This window comes from Aythya marila (genome assembly GCF_965140915.1).
Source record: "Aythya marila genome assembly, chromosome: 4".
Lineage (NCBI taxonomy): Eukaryota > Metazoa > Chordata > Aves > Anseriformes > Anatidae > Aythya > Aythya marila.
The window spans coordinates 71,197,152-71,212,302 of NC_139045.1; the positions used below are offsets into that span (position 1 = coordinate 71,197,152).

At 55.3% G+C, this 15,151-nt stretch overlaps 1 protein-coding gene across 2 annotated transcripts; it reads right to left on the minus strand.

Moving 5' to 3' along the window:
* Nucleotides 1-2,359: 2,359 nt before the first annotated feature.
* On the minus strand, nucleotides 2,360-7,866 carry CD8B (CD8 subunit beta). 2 transcript variants are annotated; one of them, XM_082760304.1, is made up of 5 exons: nucleotides 7,212-7,866; nucleotides 4,983-5,330; nucleotides 3,395-3,490; nucleotides 2,988-3,077; nucleotides 2,360-2,874 (listed from the first exon to the last, which is right to left on the minus strand). In XM_082760304.1, the coding sequence occupies exons 1-5, from the start codon at nucleotides 7,255-7,257 to the stop codon at nucleotides 2,834-2,836; spliced, it is 621 nt and encodes a 206-aa protein (XP_082616430.1). In that variant the 5' UTR covers nucleotides 7,258-7,866; the 3' UTR covers nucleotides 2,360-2,833. The 2 variants fall into 2 exon arrangements, with proteins under 2 accessions (XP_082616430.1, XP_082616431.1); XM_082760305.1 differs by lacking the exon at nucleotides 3,395-3,490.
* Nucleotides 7,867-15,151: the final 7,285 nt, after the last annotated feature.

Below are 15,151 nucleotides of genomic sequence, written 5' to 3' on the forward strand. Positions count from 1 at the left end.
TGTACTCAGTAATATCTGCAGCTTCTGTGCGACCTCAGCATTCTGGTGTACTGAAGGAAGCGTTGTAAGGTCCAGGTAAATACAGGCCATGAGTACTCAGGCTGCTTGGAGCAGGTTTTTATGTTCCTGCAGCTATAACATTTGTGTCTGCAGCGGTGGCACTTGGGATTTGCTCGTTTTGGGAGTGCTGGAGTGCCGACAGTGCAGACCAGCTGCAGAAGAATGGGAAAGAGAACTGCAGAGGAGGAGGGAACGTGACCCAGCACCCCCATCTCTGCTCCTGAGAACAGCTCTCCCCATGCTCCGTGTTTGCATTTAGGAGGCAGCTGAGATAAGGAGGCAGAGAGCTGCAGCCTTGGCAGCCTCGCCAGACACCAGCGTTTTCCCCAAAAAGCATTTCTCAGGCGTCCTGTGCCATTTTGCAGCACTGCTCCTGGTCCCTCTCATTCCTGAGTTCACTGTCACAGCCAATTTTTTCTCCTGTTTTTTCTAGAGGTCTGTCAAAACATATTTAACTGTCAACGTATATAAAACCATACGTGTAGAACTACACGTACAGTGGACACTGAATGGCTCTGGATGCTCAGAAGTCCTGCTGTGAACCTGTTGTCCCTGCAGTGAGGAGATGTGCAATCACCAGCAACCCCCACACCTTAAAATCATAACGACAAACCCAGCACTGCCAATATTCGATGAGCAGCTGAGATATTCTGGAAAGATCGACAATATATTCTTAATTAATTGACAAAAGTTTTACAGAAGCAGTAACAGTATTCCCTGCAATGCCTAACCTGCGTTTCTGCTCTATTTAATGGCTGCAAGATTAAATGGCTGCATATTTAGTGAAATAATAACTCTAGTTTTTTTTTTTTTTTTCTTTTTTTTTTTTTTTTCTAGTATAACAAGGAATAAAACATATTCAGTCTGTGACGGATCCTTGCAGTGTGTCATTTCTGATCTCTTTCACTATGCCTTGCCCACTGATTGATGGGTGTGGGCTCAAGGTAGGGAACCCTGTATCAAAACCCACAGATCTACCAGTCTCCTTGTCCTGTCTGAAGGCACTTTGTAAGACCTCGTGCTGTGTCTCCTGGTATCGTTTGTGTGACATTGTTTAGCTGCTGATCGAGGGCTTGGGGCTCTCTGTATAAAATCCCGTTATTTTTCCCTTCTCCTGGCAGGAGGAGGGGGCAGAAGGCTGGCAGCTTCTTGGGAGGAAATACAGAAGGAGGAAGAAATGAGGGAGGACATCACCCTGGGGTACCATACACACTCTGATACCATCTCTGTGTCTCTTCCCTCTTCCTCCTCCCCACGGACCTGGCTTTGCGGCTGGCTCAGGCTCACTGCCATCAGCAGTGGCCCCGTGGTGTTTTTCCATGGGGTTTCACCACCAAAATGCCCCCGTCCCTGCTGGCCTCACAGCACCCTGAGCTTTGGCTGCTCTTGTCGTTGTGCTTTCCACAGCGAGGAGCGTAGGAAAGGAAAAAAAAAAAAAAAAAAAGCTGCAAACATCAGGGGCTCGTTTTCTCAGATGTGAAAGCCTCTTCTCATTAGTGTTTCCATTTCTTTTGTGCGTGTGCTCTGGAAAAAAAAATCTGTGAAAGGGGGTGATCTTTCCACCGGCTCTCGCATTTGTGAAACCTGCTGCTCAGGTCTCTGAGCGCAACAGAGGTTTGCTGCCTGGAAATACTCTATTGGTGATCAGAGGCATCACCAGATTACTTTTTATTCAGAGTTTCCATTGATGAAGTGCATGAAGCTGCCTTTCGAAAGGAGGTGCAACCTCAGCTGCTGCTGTCCTCTCTGTTCTCATTGCACGCAGCTGGGGTGCAGGTTAGGGTGTTGTTTTTTTTTACCAGCTGTAATGGAGCAGCAAAACCAAACTGGGGCACTCAGAAATTAAGCAAATTCCTCACTGCCTGTTCCCATTATTCACCCGTGGGCAGGGAGCCGAGAGAGAAACACCGATGCAAAACATTTATTTTTGCCAGAATCAACCTTTGCACAGGGACAGCTTCAAAGGGGTTTCCTTTTAGCTACTGCATAAGAATGAGATGTTGTAAAAAACACCTGCTCAGCACACCCAGCACACGGCCAGGGCCATGTATGTGCCCTGTGCATTGCCGTAGGGACACTGCTGTGCCCCAGCCACTGCAGCCACTGTGCCCCACAGACATGGCACTGCCACAGCAGGCTGATTTTCCTCCTGGAAATCAAGCAAAAAGGGCTTTTCCACAGCAGTGAGCATGGCAGAGGCATGTGCTTGGCACCCCCGGGTGCCCCAGGGGCTCAGCATCCCCGCAGCCAGGGCAGGATCATCCCTGGCCATGCCGTTGGGCTCCTCCGCCTGTTATCAGTGTCTGTTTTGCCAGGTGCTCGGCCTTGGGACGTGGCTGTGTCTGCCTTCCTCTCCCACTCCTGCCTGTTTGCAGGCTCCCGTGGGAGCTGAGCCTCCCTGGCCCTGCTCCCTGCTCCAAAGTCATCAACCAGCGCTAGCAGGAGGAAGCCCAAAGCCCCGAGGTGCTGAGCACAGGGAGCCCAGGCGCTCTCAAAGCATCTTTCCAGCCTGGCTGCGTCCTTTTGGTGCCCCAGCCCTGGTGCAGGGGCTCGCCCTGTTCCTGTAAAGCTCCTTGAGACAGGCTCAGCGCCTTGCAGGATCCGGCCCAGCCTAATTATCAGCTGCTGTGTCAAGGAAAAAAGCTGAAAATCGTCATCCATGGCAGGATGGAAGCGTGCGAGTCCCCAAGTCCTCTCTCTCGAATATCCGTGCCGGCTCACATCCAGGCAGGGCTCAGCACCGGGTGGGGGCTGCTCCTTTTCCCAGCAGGATTTACTGCCGGTGGATGCGACGCCACAGCCTCCTCCGCAGCCCTGAGGAGAGAGAGGGGGCCGGTCAGGGTCAGCGTGGGGTGCCCCCAACCCTGAAATTGGTTTTTCTCCCCAATTCCCTCTCCCAGGATGACCCCGGGGTGCGCGGTGCTTACGGTGGAAGCGGAGGGCGGTGGGCACCACGCTCAGCAGCAGGATCAGGGCGCCGGCGGCCAGTGGGACCCAGACCAGGGGGCTGCAGGCACCTGGAAATAGGGGGGGACACGGTGTGGAGCTGGGCACCGTCTGCCCAGGTGATGGAGTATGGGGTGGGCAGGGAGCAAAGCAGCTCAGGACCTCGGGAGGGGATGCGTTAAGCCAAAGGCATCGGGGGGAACTGAGCCATGGAAACCTTTTTTGTGGCATCTTTGCTGGTTTTCCCCCACCTGGGAAAAGGCTGCACACCCAGAGGGCACCAGAGCTAACTGGGAATCCGTCCTGGCCCTAAACCCCCCTCTAACCCAGGGGACAGCTCGGCTCACAACCCTCCCCGAGGCGGCCGGAGCCGAGGTGTTTCTGTTACCTTTGCTGCCCAAGGCTTTGCTTTTGGGTTTGCACCGGGAGGGTCTCCTGGTGAGCGGGGCTGGCCTGGACGTGGAAGGCAGGGGCAAAACATCAACTGGGAAAGAGGGAGAAGATCGTGAGCATCACGCCGAGCACAGCAGCAGCTGGGGCTGGAAACCGGGGCTTTTAACCCTAAATCCTTTGTGCAGTCACAGAAGGGTTCAGGTTGGAAGGGACCCTAAAACCCATCTGGCTCCAGCCCCCTGCCATGGGCAGGGCCCCCTCCTAGCAGCCCAGGCTGCCCAAAGCCCCATCCAGCCTGGCCCTGGGCACCTCCAAGAGGGAAATTTCCCCAAGCTTCACTTGCTGCCAGGCACAGCCCCACCAGCACGGCCCCAAAGCCAGAAATAAGCACCCGTTATTTATTTTCAAGTTCTGTGTTGCTGCCCGTCGGGCGCTAACCCCGTGCTCTTTATCCATGAGCACGGGAAACGGGATCTCAGCAGCACGGGAGGTTTTAAGGGGTCCCCGAATCCTTCCCGTATTCACATCGTTGTTGCTCAAAACTGTGTATTTCTCCTCATAAAATTTAGACCTGAAGGGGCTTAAGGGGGATTTATTTTATTTTGGGTACTGAAGGGAAAAAAGAACAAGTCCCGGGGGGTCCGAGCCCTCCCCAGCCACCTGCTGGGGTTTAGTTTTACGTTGGAGCGGCTCTGAGCGTGCCAAATTTCAGTCATACTTTTCATGCCTTGCTTTTGGGACATAGATAAGCGCATAGCTGGTTAAAAAACAGCTCTCTGTTATCTTAAAGCAGCTTTCCCTCTAGCCAGCAAGGATCCAAAAGGGATTTCTGAGGCAGCTCAGTGAATGAGAGGTGCAGGGCGTATGTGTAAAAAGGAAAGGCAAGTTTTAGAGCCAGCAACCACAGCTGCAGCTTGGTGAAATAAGGTATTTGTGTCCCTAAAAGCCCCCAGGGAAAGGGCTGGAGCCTGCTTTGGGCACACAAATATTCCTGTGCCACCCCTGCTCCGTGCTCGGGGAGAACTGGGCTCAGGGGAGCTGCTGTGGGACCGGGGCTCTGCCCAGCGGTGCTCCCCAGGTGACCTGCAGGGTGGAATAAATCCCAAATAAATCCCTCTATGAAGGGCAGGCTCAAAACCTGCCGCCAGACCCAACCCCAGGGGCGACGTCCCCTGGCTTTGAGATGTCCTTGTCACCTGGAGAAGGGTACGGAGAGCCAGAGCTTGGATGGACCTGGGAGATAAGCAGGGCACAAACCCAAACTCTCACCTAAAGTGCTGTGGGGGGTAGCAAGATGCAGGGCATGCCAATACCGGGGCTGAATGGCTCCCCAGGGAAATCCTAAAACCAAGGCAGAGCTCACCGTAGGACCACAGCAGTGGTGGCAGAAGGCCTGCCCATACTGCTGCCCTGCAGTGCAGCTATCTGCTGCATTTTCTGCTTATCCCCTTCACAGATCAATTTGTGAACCCCCCCAGAGCCTGAACCTTGTATCCCAAACCTGGACAAACCATCTACCACCACACATCCCCTCGTCGCAGCCCACCGCCGGCACTTTTGGGCGCCCCGGGGGCGATGCTCACCCACGCCGAGCCTGGTGCCACTGCCCAGGATGAGCTCGGAGGACTGGGAGATGGAGCAGTAATACATGCCGGTGTCTGAGGCATGCAGCTGGCCGATGTGCAGGCTGTAGGACTGGGAGCTCGACCCACGGACGCTGAACTTCTCCTTGCTGACGTTGCTGCCGTAGGTGCTTTTGCCCAGCGAGTTGGAGAAGAGCAGGAACTCGAACTGCTGCCGCTCCGGGCTCCAGCGGTACCAGTACACCCCGGTGTGCTCCCTCCTCGTCTGGCAGAGGATGTCCGTGCTGCTGTTAGTTTGGGCTAAAATATGGTCTGGAGTCTGGGTCAAATGTAGATTGGTGCAGAAACCTACAGAAAGAGCGAGGAATACGTAGCTGTGTATTTTAGTTTCGTTAGAGCTGTAGAATCGCCTCGATTGGAAAAAACCTCCAGGATCACCGAGTCCCAGCACCAAACCATGTCCCTCGGTGCCACGTCCACACTCAAATATCTCATGAATACCTCCCTCACTTCCCTTCCATGCTAAGAACTCCTTCGGGGGCTCAGTAACACCGAACCAGAGCACCTCTGGCAGAAACACCAGCCCATGCTCCTTCAGAGGCCTGTGTGGGTCCCCAGCTATTTTTTGGCAAAACCAAGATATTTTGGCAAAACCATATACGACTGCATTTTGCTCCATAACTGCTCCTGTAGAGACAGAGCTTAGTGGCAAAGGGAGGGATGCAGGGATGCTTTTAAGGGTGTGCTAGGGACTGCATTGGTTGGCATTCCCTCATTTTTTGGAATCTACAGATCCTTTTGAGCTCCTTAAAGCATGTTAAGAAGGTGGTGGAGGTGTGGGATATGTGTCGGCCTCCTCCTAAAAAAATGCATCTCCAGGAGTGGCAGGAAAAACTCTGGAAGGAATGGGAAAATTAATGTAAAGGGGTGAGAAAATTAATGTAAAGGTAACGGCATTTCAAAGTGAGCCCATTTCATTTTCTATTTATTCCTCTTGTTCACAGGGGTTTTGTGATCTGGGGAAGGAGAACAGCTCAAGGGTAGCGGAGGGGTTCAAAAGCTTCCATCTGGCACCGCAGCGCCTTGTTTGGGCTGAGCAAGTTTTGGGGAACAATTATCTCGGCCGGGCTTCGCCCGGGCAGACACGAGCGGTGTTTGTGTGCGAGCGAGGAGCGAGGCGGTGCGGCCTTGGGGAGTGAAAAAGGAGCTTTGTGCAGTCCTTCGTGTTCAGCAAACAGCCCACACAGCTGCAGAGACCGAGCGAAAAACACCCTCAGGAGATAAGGCTGCACTCTTTTCCCCCACTAGTTTCCCAGGCGTGCTTTGAAGCCATGCAGAATGAGCCCCCTTTTTCCCATTTTTTGCCTTAAAATGTCTCCATTCCTTCAAAACCCCATGGGGACAGCTGCACAGAAATCACTTGGCACTTACAGCCCCATCCCAGTGCCGGTTCTGGCTGGGAGCAGGGGCTGGGGCTGGGTTTGTTCCCCATGCGGGCACAGCTCAGGAACGGCCCCGTTTCCCTTGCAGGTTGCCCATACGGGGCACATTCTGCTTTATTGGGGTTTTCTCTGGAGGGGAGACAGCCAATTTGGTCCGTAATGTGATGCTTTTCTCCCCAAAGGCACTATTTCATTTTCTTAGAAGTTATTTAATCTTCACAACCCGGCTCCTTGCCGTGACCAGCAGGCTCATAGTGTCACAAGGGGACCCCACCGCCGTATGGGGTCAACTCTATATTTACTTTTTGTACAGGACATGTATATATGCTATACATACACACCAACTACAGCACATATACCTCACCTATAGCACATATACCTCACCTATAGCACATATACATCACCTACAGCACATATACAGCAGCTACATTTTCTCTCCAGCCCCCTGCGATCCACCGGCAAGCACGTTTTTATGCCACACGACTTCTCGCAGAGGCCCTTTGGAAACACTCGGGAGGAAATCTGCCTGGATGGTCCTCCTCCTGACACTACTCTGGGGGCTGCTTTGCCCAATTACTGAATATCCATCAGCAAAATGAGGCACCCGGGGGTCAGCACCTTCCCACTGAATGCCTGAGCAAAGAGGGTGCAGTCAAACCAAGCCCTGCGGTGTCTACACCATTAAATATTACGTTCTAAATTATCGAGTGGGGAGGTAATAATGTCCCATAGCTCCATCCTGAGCCTGGATATTTCAGTTCCCCTCACCCAGAGGCCTCTCTCTTACCTGGGAGCTGCAGGCAGAGCCAGAGGCAGAGCCACAGCCGTGCCATGGTGGCGATGCCCAACGTCCCCAGAAGCTGGGAGACCCTAGGGGACCCTGAGGGACCCCACGCTCCGGGGGTGACTCTCAGGATCCCGTTCTCCTGGTGGGATGGATGTGACGGTGGCGGTGTGTCTGTCTGTTCCCCGGCTGCGTGCAGATGCCACCGGTGACGTCTGGCGAGGAGCGGAGGCTTCTTCCGTGCCCAGCCCCAAAATCAGGTGTGCGTCAGGCCCCCTGCACCGCACGGGGCTGCCTCGCAGCGCCCTCGGGAAGAGAAGACCCCAAAGTCATTCAGGGCTGGCTTTTTCGTTATTTCTCCGTATTTCCCCACGTGGCTTTTCCTTCTCTTTCCAAACCTAGCCCCTAGCAATTAAAGCGCAGCCAGCTAATTCGGAGGGCTTGGCATTAAAAGACAAGAAGGAAGCGATGAACTCGGGCTGGTTTCTCCTCTCTTAAAACCAAATCGCTTTCAAAAGGAGGCGTGCGGCCCTTTTCTTCAGCAGAAGACAGCGAAATTGGCAGCAGCCGCTGGTGCTGGCAAGCAGCAGGTGAGGAGCCATCCTTCTGCAGCAGGCGTTTTGTCCCGGCCCTGGAAAACGCCGAGAGCACCCCTGGCTCTCCATGAAGCACACGTGAGAGGCATCGCAGAAAGCTTTGAAGCCGACAGCACGAAACCTCAAACAAAGGCTGTTTGTTAGCGGCTGACAAACCACAAAAGTAAGGAAATTCTGCTCGGGCTCCCCACCTGGCCCTGAGCTTCGACACCGAGCGTCTCATACGCAGAAATATTTAAGTCATAAGCGAAATATCAGAGCTGCTTCGAAAGGCCCTGGGTGCTGTGAGGTTTGAAGCATGCAGGGTTTGGGGTCTGGATGGTGAAACACATGGTGTGAAATTGCAGGGGAGAAGGGGCGGGTGGGTGGCAAAACCCTTCGATATTTCCATGTTTGGGAAAAAAAAACAACACGTGGCATTTGATGTAATTTTCTTCACTCTCTTTGCTGGGGTTCCCTTTCGGTTTCTGCCCCCTCGCACCCCGAATCGTGGTGTTTGCAGAGCCCCTGGGATGGCTCCGGGGGTTCCCCTGCTCCTGGGGGTCTCACATAGGGGCATGGGGACTCCCCAGTGCTTTGAGCTGGCCGACGAACAGGAAAAAATGATTCTTAGTGCAGTTTTGCCTTTCAGTTTTTCACCAGATTTTTCTTGGTGGCTCTGACACGCTGCCCCCACCCCCTCCACCCTGTTCGATACGATTTCCTGCTCGGAGCGGGCTGCTCTAACCACCCCAGGGCTTGTGGCGAAGGGCTCAGCTGGTAACATTTAGGGTTAGCTGAATCATCCCCTAACTCCTTCCCGGCAGGAGCAATCCGGAGGTCATTTCGGTGCTTTCGGGCTCGCTTCTGTGCTTTCAAGCTGTCGTTTTTGGTGCTGAGCCCTGGGCGCAGGGTGCTGCCAGCAGGGCAGAGCTGTGCTTGCTGCAGCCCCTGCTCCAGCCATGGTTTCTGACCGGTGCCTTCGCCTGGGTGGAGGTGGTGCAAGGAGGCACCCGGAGGTTTTGGGGGAGGTTTTGGGGTGGCATTAGCGGGTTTGTGGTGGCTGAAATGACCCCGGTCCAAAGCTGCAAATGAAAGGGAGGGAGAGCACGGGGCTGGTGGGGAGAGGAGAGGGAACTGCATTGCAGTAATTTAGAGGAGGCAGAGAGCTTTTTATTGCATTTATTCCATGTGCAGTATTCTGATTAAAGCTGCAGTGAAACCAAAGGGGCAGCTTCAGATGGGGCCGATTCCCCTCATCACTGCCTGCTCTGCTTTCCCCTTCTTTCACACCACTCCCAAAACTGCCCGTGGGGACTTCTTTTTACCAAGGGGCTTCCTTTAAGAAATGCCACCGCAGGGAACATTTTCCTTTTAACCCCACGCTAAAGCTGGCGAGCTGATGTTTGGGGCTGCTGCAATAGCTATGTCACCCCCTCCCACCAATCTCACTGCTGAAACCCAGACCAAAGTGGTCTCAAAGGTGGCTTTTGTCACCTGTACAGACTTGGGCATGTGGCACGTCTCACCGAGCAGCAAATGCTGCCAGGAGGCTGGTGACCCTGGCTTCCCCAAGCAGCTACTTGATTTGGGAGGGTTCCCCAGGATGTTATAGCACCTTTACAGACCCTTCCCTGAAGAAATTCAACCCAGATGTCCCCAATGGAACGAAAAAGGAATACTTGCAATGCAAAAGTTTAACGAATGTGTTGGAATAATATTTTTTTTTCCCCAAAAAATGCTGTTTAGCTATTTACCAAGCAGTTCTCAGGCCCGGGTGCTGCTCCTACACGCAGGTGCTGGCGGGGGGATGCCCGTGTCTCGCAGCCCATGGCTAACAACATCACGAGCACTGTGGGAGCGTGCTGGTGGCCAGCTGCTGTTTATCCCAGCCCCACGTTGTTTGGGGCTGCTGTCCTGGGAAGAAAATAGAGGAGGGAGAGAGTTGGTGATCTGAACTGGTCCGGTAACACAACAAGATGTGTGGGTGACCTTGCCGGGGTACAGCGGCTCCCGTGGGACCGTAGTCACGAGCAGTAGGCTCATGGCTGGGGCAAGATGGGGGGGATTTTTGTATTTTTGTGCATTTGTGCAATGTGGCTGCACAGTTCCTAGCAGGATTTAATTCTTAAATTTCTGAAATTAAATACATTAATCCCAGTCCCCTGCCCAGCCGTCTCCCTGCCCTGTCTCAGTGCTCTCCCTTCAGATCTGCTCCTTGCCCATCCTCTCTGCTTCTTCTCAGACTGCAGCCTCTGCATCTCACCCTGCCAGCACAAATTCCCTGCTCCTTTGTCAGCTTTGTTACAATTTTTACTCTCTATTTCCCCCTATGATTTTTTATTCTTTTTTTTCCCAGCCAAGTGTTTGCTTTTGAGGGGTAGGAGCAAAACCTACTCAAACTTTCCCCTTGGGAAAGAAGAAAGGGGTCTGCAGACAAGAAGCAGGACCCCACGGGATTTCCAGCTCTGTTAAAATCCCATTTAGCAGCAGAGGCATGGGCCAGGCTGAGCTGTGAGGGATGAGAGGATCCAGCACATGCTGCCTGCTGGGCTCAGTCTGTGGGGATGGTCGGAGCTCTTCAGTAGCCACAAATGCAAACATTTGCCATAAAATAAAGAGAAAGACATACTCTCCCTTTATTTCAGCCTACAAAGGGTGGCTTTTGGGATCGGGGAGGGTTTCTCAGTCAAACACGGCTCCAAAAATGAGAATGGAGTTACTGGAAATCCAGGATAGCAGGCTGGTGGGGCCCCATGGAAACTCCCCAGGGCTCAAGTAGCAGCAGCTGAGCATTTTTTCTTTAATTAGCTCATTCTGGTGAAAAGTTTGGCTCCTGGAGTATGTCAGGAGGGGATAAGCAGCGGTGAGAACGACGGCACCTTCGCTTCGGGGGGTGAGCAATGCCTTTTTCTGTGCAATGGCAGGAAAAAAAAAAAAAAAACACAATGAAGCGGGTCGGGTTTGCTACCCGGCTCCGAGCTGCGGTGTGGTTTGTGAGGCCGGGGTTGGAGGTTTGCTCGCCTCTGCAGGTGCAGCCCTGCAGCTGCCGTGCAGCTGAGGCAGGGGCAGGGTTTGCTCTCCCGTCACAGTTTTGGGGCACAGGTTTGCACCCCCCAGGTGTGTGCTGGTGTGCAGCAGGCCGGGTGGTGGTGTGGCAATGCTGCTTTTTGAGTTCAGAAGCCCAAATGGACGTCTTGCCTCCCTCTGCAAGCAGATTTGGGCTTGAGGAGGGATGTGGGGTCCCTCATTTTGCAGGTTCAGGTGTGATCCCCCAGCAGGTGCTGGCAGAAGCATGCAGAAAGCAAGCAGGCCGCGAGGGGAATTTGTGGGTGCTGGTGCTTAGAGGACAGGCAGCAGTGAGCGCCTCCAGATCTCCCTCTTGAGGACACTTGGTGCGAGCAGAAATTACCATAAAAATGTGGTGACTGCTCCTGCTCCCCCGTAGAAAAACAACCAGCACCTGCTGCCGCGTGATTTCAGCCGCCCTTATCAGTGCCGGGGAGGATAGGGGAAGGCAAGGAAAGCGTCCTTGGGAAGATAGCGCAGAGATGCGGCACCTGAAGGGAGGGAAAGCCACCGAGGAAGTAAACAGAGGCGTTTTCAGCCCCAAACAACGACCTGACATCCCTATAAAAAGCCACCGGATCCGGGACCCCGCAAACACCTTGACCTTAAAGGTGCTGAATTCAACGGAGCTCTGCGGCAGCCGTCGTCTCCAGATCGCCGGGACTCGCAGCGCGTCCAGCCGAGGATTGGTGAGATCTTATTATCGGGGTCCTCCGCCTCTGCTTCGCTTCTCCCGTCCCCCGGGAGCGGGTGGGTCGCGGCGGCCGCCCGCTAGGGCCGCGGCTACCTGTCCCCGCTGTCCCTTTCCCTCGGCGTCCCCGGGTGAGTGCGGCCGGCCGAGCAGCGAGGGGTTTTTGGGAGGGGTGACTGGTGCGGCCGGGTGTGACGGGGGTGCTGGTGTTATGGTAGCTTGGCTGTGAGACGGAGCCGTCTCTTAGGTCGCCCCCCTTTTCTCCTCTCGCTATGATGACCGATATCGTTAGCAACTGGAAGCTGGAGCAGTTTGTGCTCCAGAAGTGCCTCCCTCCAGTGTGGTCCCCGGGGGCCTTCCAGGGCCCGGAGGCGTACCAGCAGTTGTGTCAGCAGTGGGAGAGCTGGTCCGAGGAGACCAAAAAACCCAAACCCACCAACAAGTGCAAGAAAAGAGCGGCCTTGCAGGGTTTGCTGATGGTGGGCAGGGAGCTGTCGAAGCTGCTGAAGGAAGCTCTTGAGAGCGTGCAGACGCTGGAGCAGGCCAAGGGCGAGCTCAAGATGCAGGTGGACAACCTGCGGGCGGAGGTGCAGGGCTTGTGCGGGGACTCGCTAAGGAGCGCGGTGGAGATAACCCGGCTGGAGAACAAGCTGGGCTATGAGAAGCTGAAGACGGAGGAGCTGGAGAAGGAGGTGGGAAAGTGGATTGGGGAGACCCATGATGCCCAAAGTGCGGTGCGGGCCGTCCTGCAGGACGTCCAGCGGGACCGGGGCACCGGCCCTGATCACAAGGTGTGCCACGCCAAGATCCAGGAGCTGCAGGCCGAGCTGGGGGTGTCACGGGGCATCGTGGCTGCCATCCAGGGCAAGAGGAGCCGGTTCGGGAACGGGGAGGGGGACGACTGCCTGGACCCGCACCCGCCCCACTATGACTATGAGGATGATGTGTGGGGGGCTAACGGCCCCACCAGGCCATCCCCATACGCTCCCCTGCGGGAGGAGATGTGCCAGATGCAGAGCTCTGAGGCTGAGGCTGCTAAAATTAAAAAGAGCCCCCCTGAGGAGCCGGCCAGCCACAGCCCGCTGCAGGCCATCGACACCAACAGGGCCATGCTCTGGTTCACCCCCGAGCAGCTCAAGACGGTGGGGAAGATGCTGGGGCCGCTGACCAAGGAGACGGCTGTCAACTGGCTGTCACGGGCCCAGAGGCTGCCCAGGTGCCAGAGCGGCAGCGCCGTCAGTGACCTGATAGATGTGGTGAGAAAATGCATGAAACCCGATGATTTCGCAGCCCTGCCAGGGGACGTGCAGATGGGCAACGTCCAGGACATCGGGGATGTCCAGTCAGCCGTGCTGAAGGTGTTTTTCCCCGAGGTCAACCCCTTGGTGCTGTTCCACCAGGAGAAGCAGAACCCCGAGGAGCGGCCCGATGCCTACGTCAACCGTAAGAAGATGCTCTACCAGATGGCCGGGCTGCCCGGCTCCAAGGAGACCCCCCTCGATTTTGACAGGCCTGAATTCAAGGAGCCGCTGGTGGTGGGGCTGACCCCCCCGCTGCGAGTGATTGCGGGTGGTGACGCGGCGAGGAAGCCGCTGTCGGAGCTAGAGCAGATCCTGACCCAGAATTTCGAGCTGCAGAAGCAGGCCTTCCCCGGGTACATGCTGGGGGGGAAGAAGGGAAAAACCTCAGCCATGTCCTTCCAAAATGCGGGGGTGAGGAAAATGCAAGGGGACAACCGGAAAGATCCCGATGGCAAGAATGGCCTGGGGAAGGAAAACCAGCAAGGGCCGAGGTTTCAGAAGTCCAACCCTTGGCGGGCTGAGCTGAGGAAGCGCTTGATCAAATACGAGAAGCAGGAGGACATCGACGGCTTGCCAGATGCTGAGCTTTTCCGAAAGCTGGCACTGCACGAGGCCAAGAAGCACAGCAGCTCCAACCCCATCGACCCGGGGTCTAAGGCTCAGCAATAGGGCTGCCAGGCACCTGCATCGCCCCTTTTTGTGGCACCGATTAAGACCGATTTGTGGGGGCGCCTGATAGTTGATATAACTATTGGAGGAGGGGTGCTTGGACAAGTGATGTTAATTGATACTGGTGCCTCTTATTCAATTCTGAATATGACCCCTGGTGAAAGTGGGCTCTTTCAAACATGTGAAATTATTGAAATAACTGGGCCAAATGGCCAAAAATCCTCAGTGCCCTTCACAGGGCCTGTACCCTTTGAAATTGGAACTGCCAAGGGGTCTGAAAAATTTGGGAAAATGGAAACGAATGGAAAGCCAGGAATTTTGGCCATCTCTACACTTACAAAGATGGGGGTGGTGGTGGACCTGGCAAACCAAAAACTATTACACTGCCCCCAAAGCGATGCACCGGTCATCCCGGCGAGCCACAGGGTCATGTCGGTCAAAGCTCCCGAGCTCCTGATCCACCCTGAATGGGAGCCCCGAGTGAAACGGGTGACGGAGCAGTTCCCACAGGTCTGGGCAAAGAACAAGCTGGACTGTGGGCTGATCGACACTGTAGTGGTGGTCAAAGGGCCAGACCCCCCTCCTCAGCAGCAGCCCCAGTACCCGGCTGAGGCTGAGGAGGGCCTGTGGGACACGGTCAAAACCCTGCTAGAGCAGGGGGTGCTGGTGGAGCAGCAGAGTACCAGCAACGCCCCGGTGTGGCCCCTGAGGAAAGCTGATGGGAAAACCTGGAGGCTGACAGTCAACTACAGTGCCCTCAACCAGGTTACCCCGCTGAGGACAGCCGTGGTGGCCAAATACCCTGATGTCATGGCAGCCATCTCACGGGGATCCAAGTGGTTCTCGGTGCTCAGCCTGACCAGCGCGTCCTTTGCTATCCCCTTGCACCCCGAATCCTGGCACAAGTTTGCCTTCACCCTCCGGGGCCGGCAGTTCACCTTTGCCAGGGTCCCCCCAGGGTTTCACAACACCCCCGCCATCTGCCACACGCACGTGACGAGGATGTGGGAGAAGATCAGCCACAAGGAGAGCGTGCTGTCCTGTGCCGGCGACATCCTCATCCACACCCGGACCAAGGAGGAGAACCTGGAGGTCCTGGCAGAGGTGCTGGAGGCCATCCAGAAGACGGGGTTCAGGGTCAGCCCAACAAAGGCCCAGCTGTGCTGGAAGGAGGTGTCGTACTTAGGGGTGACTCTGGGAGAGGAAGGGCGCTCGCTGGAGAAGCAGCGGGTTGAGTTGATACAGAAAGTGTCGGCACCGGCCGACGTCACCACCCTACGGTCCTTTTTGGCTCTTGTGAGGTTCTCCCGAGAGTTTGTTGAGGGCTATGCAGAGAAAGCTGCTCCGCTCTGCAAACTCCTCAAGAAGGACACCCCCTGGGAGTGGGGTCCAGAGCAGGATGAGGCAGTTAAAACCCTAAAGGAGAGCGTGGCGAGAGCCCCCGTGCTGGCGAGGCCCCGTGGGGACAGACCCTACGTGCTGCAGCTGGCCAGCGTGGGGATGGGGCTGCGGGCCACCCTTGCACAACAACACGGTGCCCACCTCCAGCCCATCGCCCATGCCTCGCGGCTCTTGACACCTGCTGAGCAGCAATTCACCGCGTACGAGAGGGAGGTTTTGGCCTTAACCTGGGCCCTG

Excerpts from the sequence above, each read along its gene's own strand:
- CD8B (XM_082760304.1), bottom strand. The coding sequence starts at position 7,257 with ATGGCACGGCTGTGGCTCTGCCTCTGGCTCTGCCTGCAGCTCCCAG. Across the intron at positions 5,331-7,211 it reads GCTCTGCCTGCAGCTCCCAG|GTTTCTGCACCAATCTACAT; the intron begins GTAAGAGAGAGG and ends CTCTTTCTGTAG. Across the intron at positions 3,491-4,982 it reads TGGCACCAGGCTCGGCGTGG|TTGATGTTTTGCCCCTGCCT; the intron begins GTGAGCATCGCC and ends CCTCTTTCCCAG.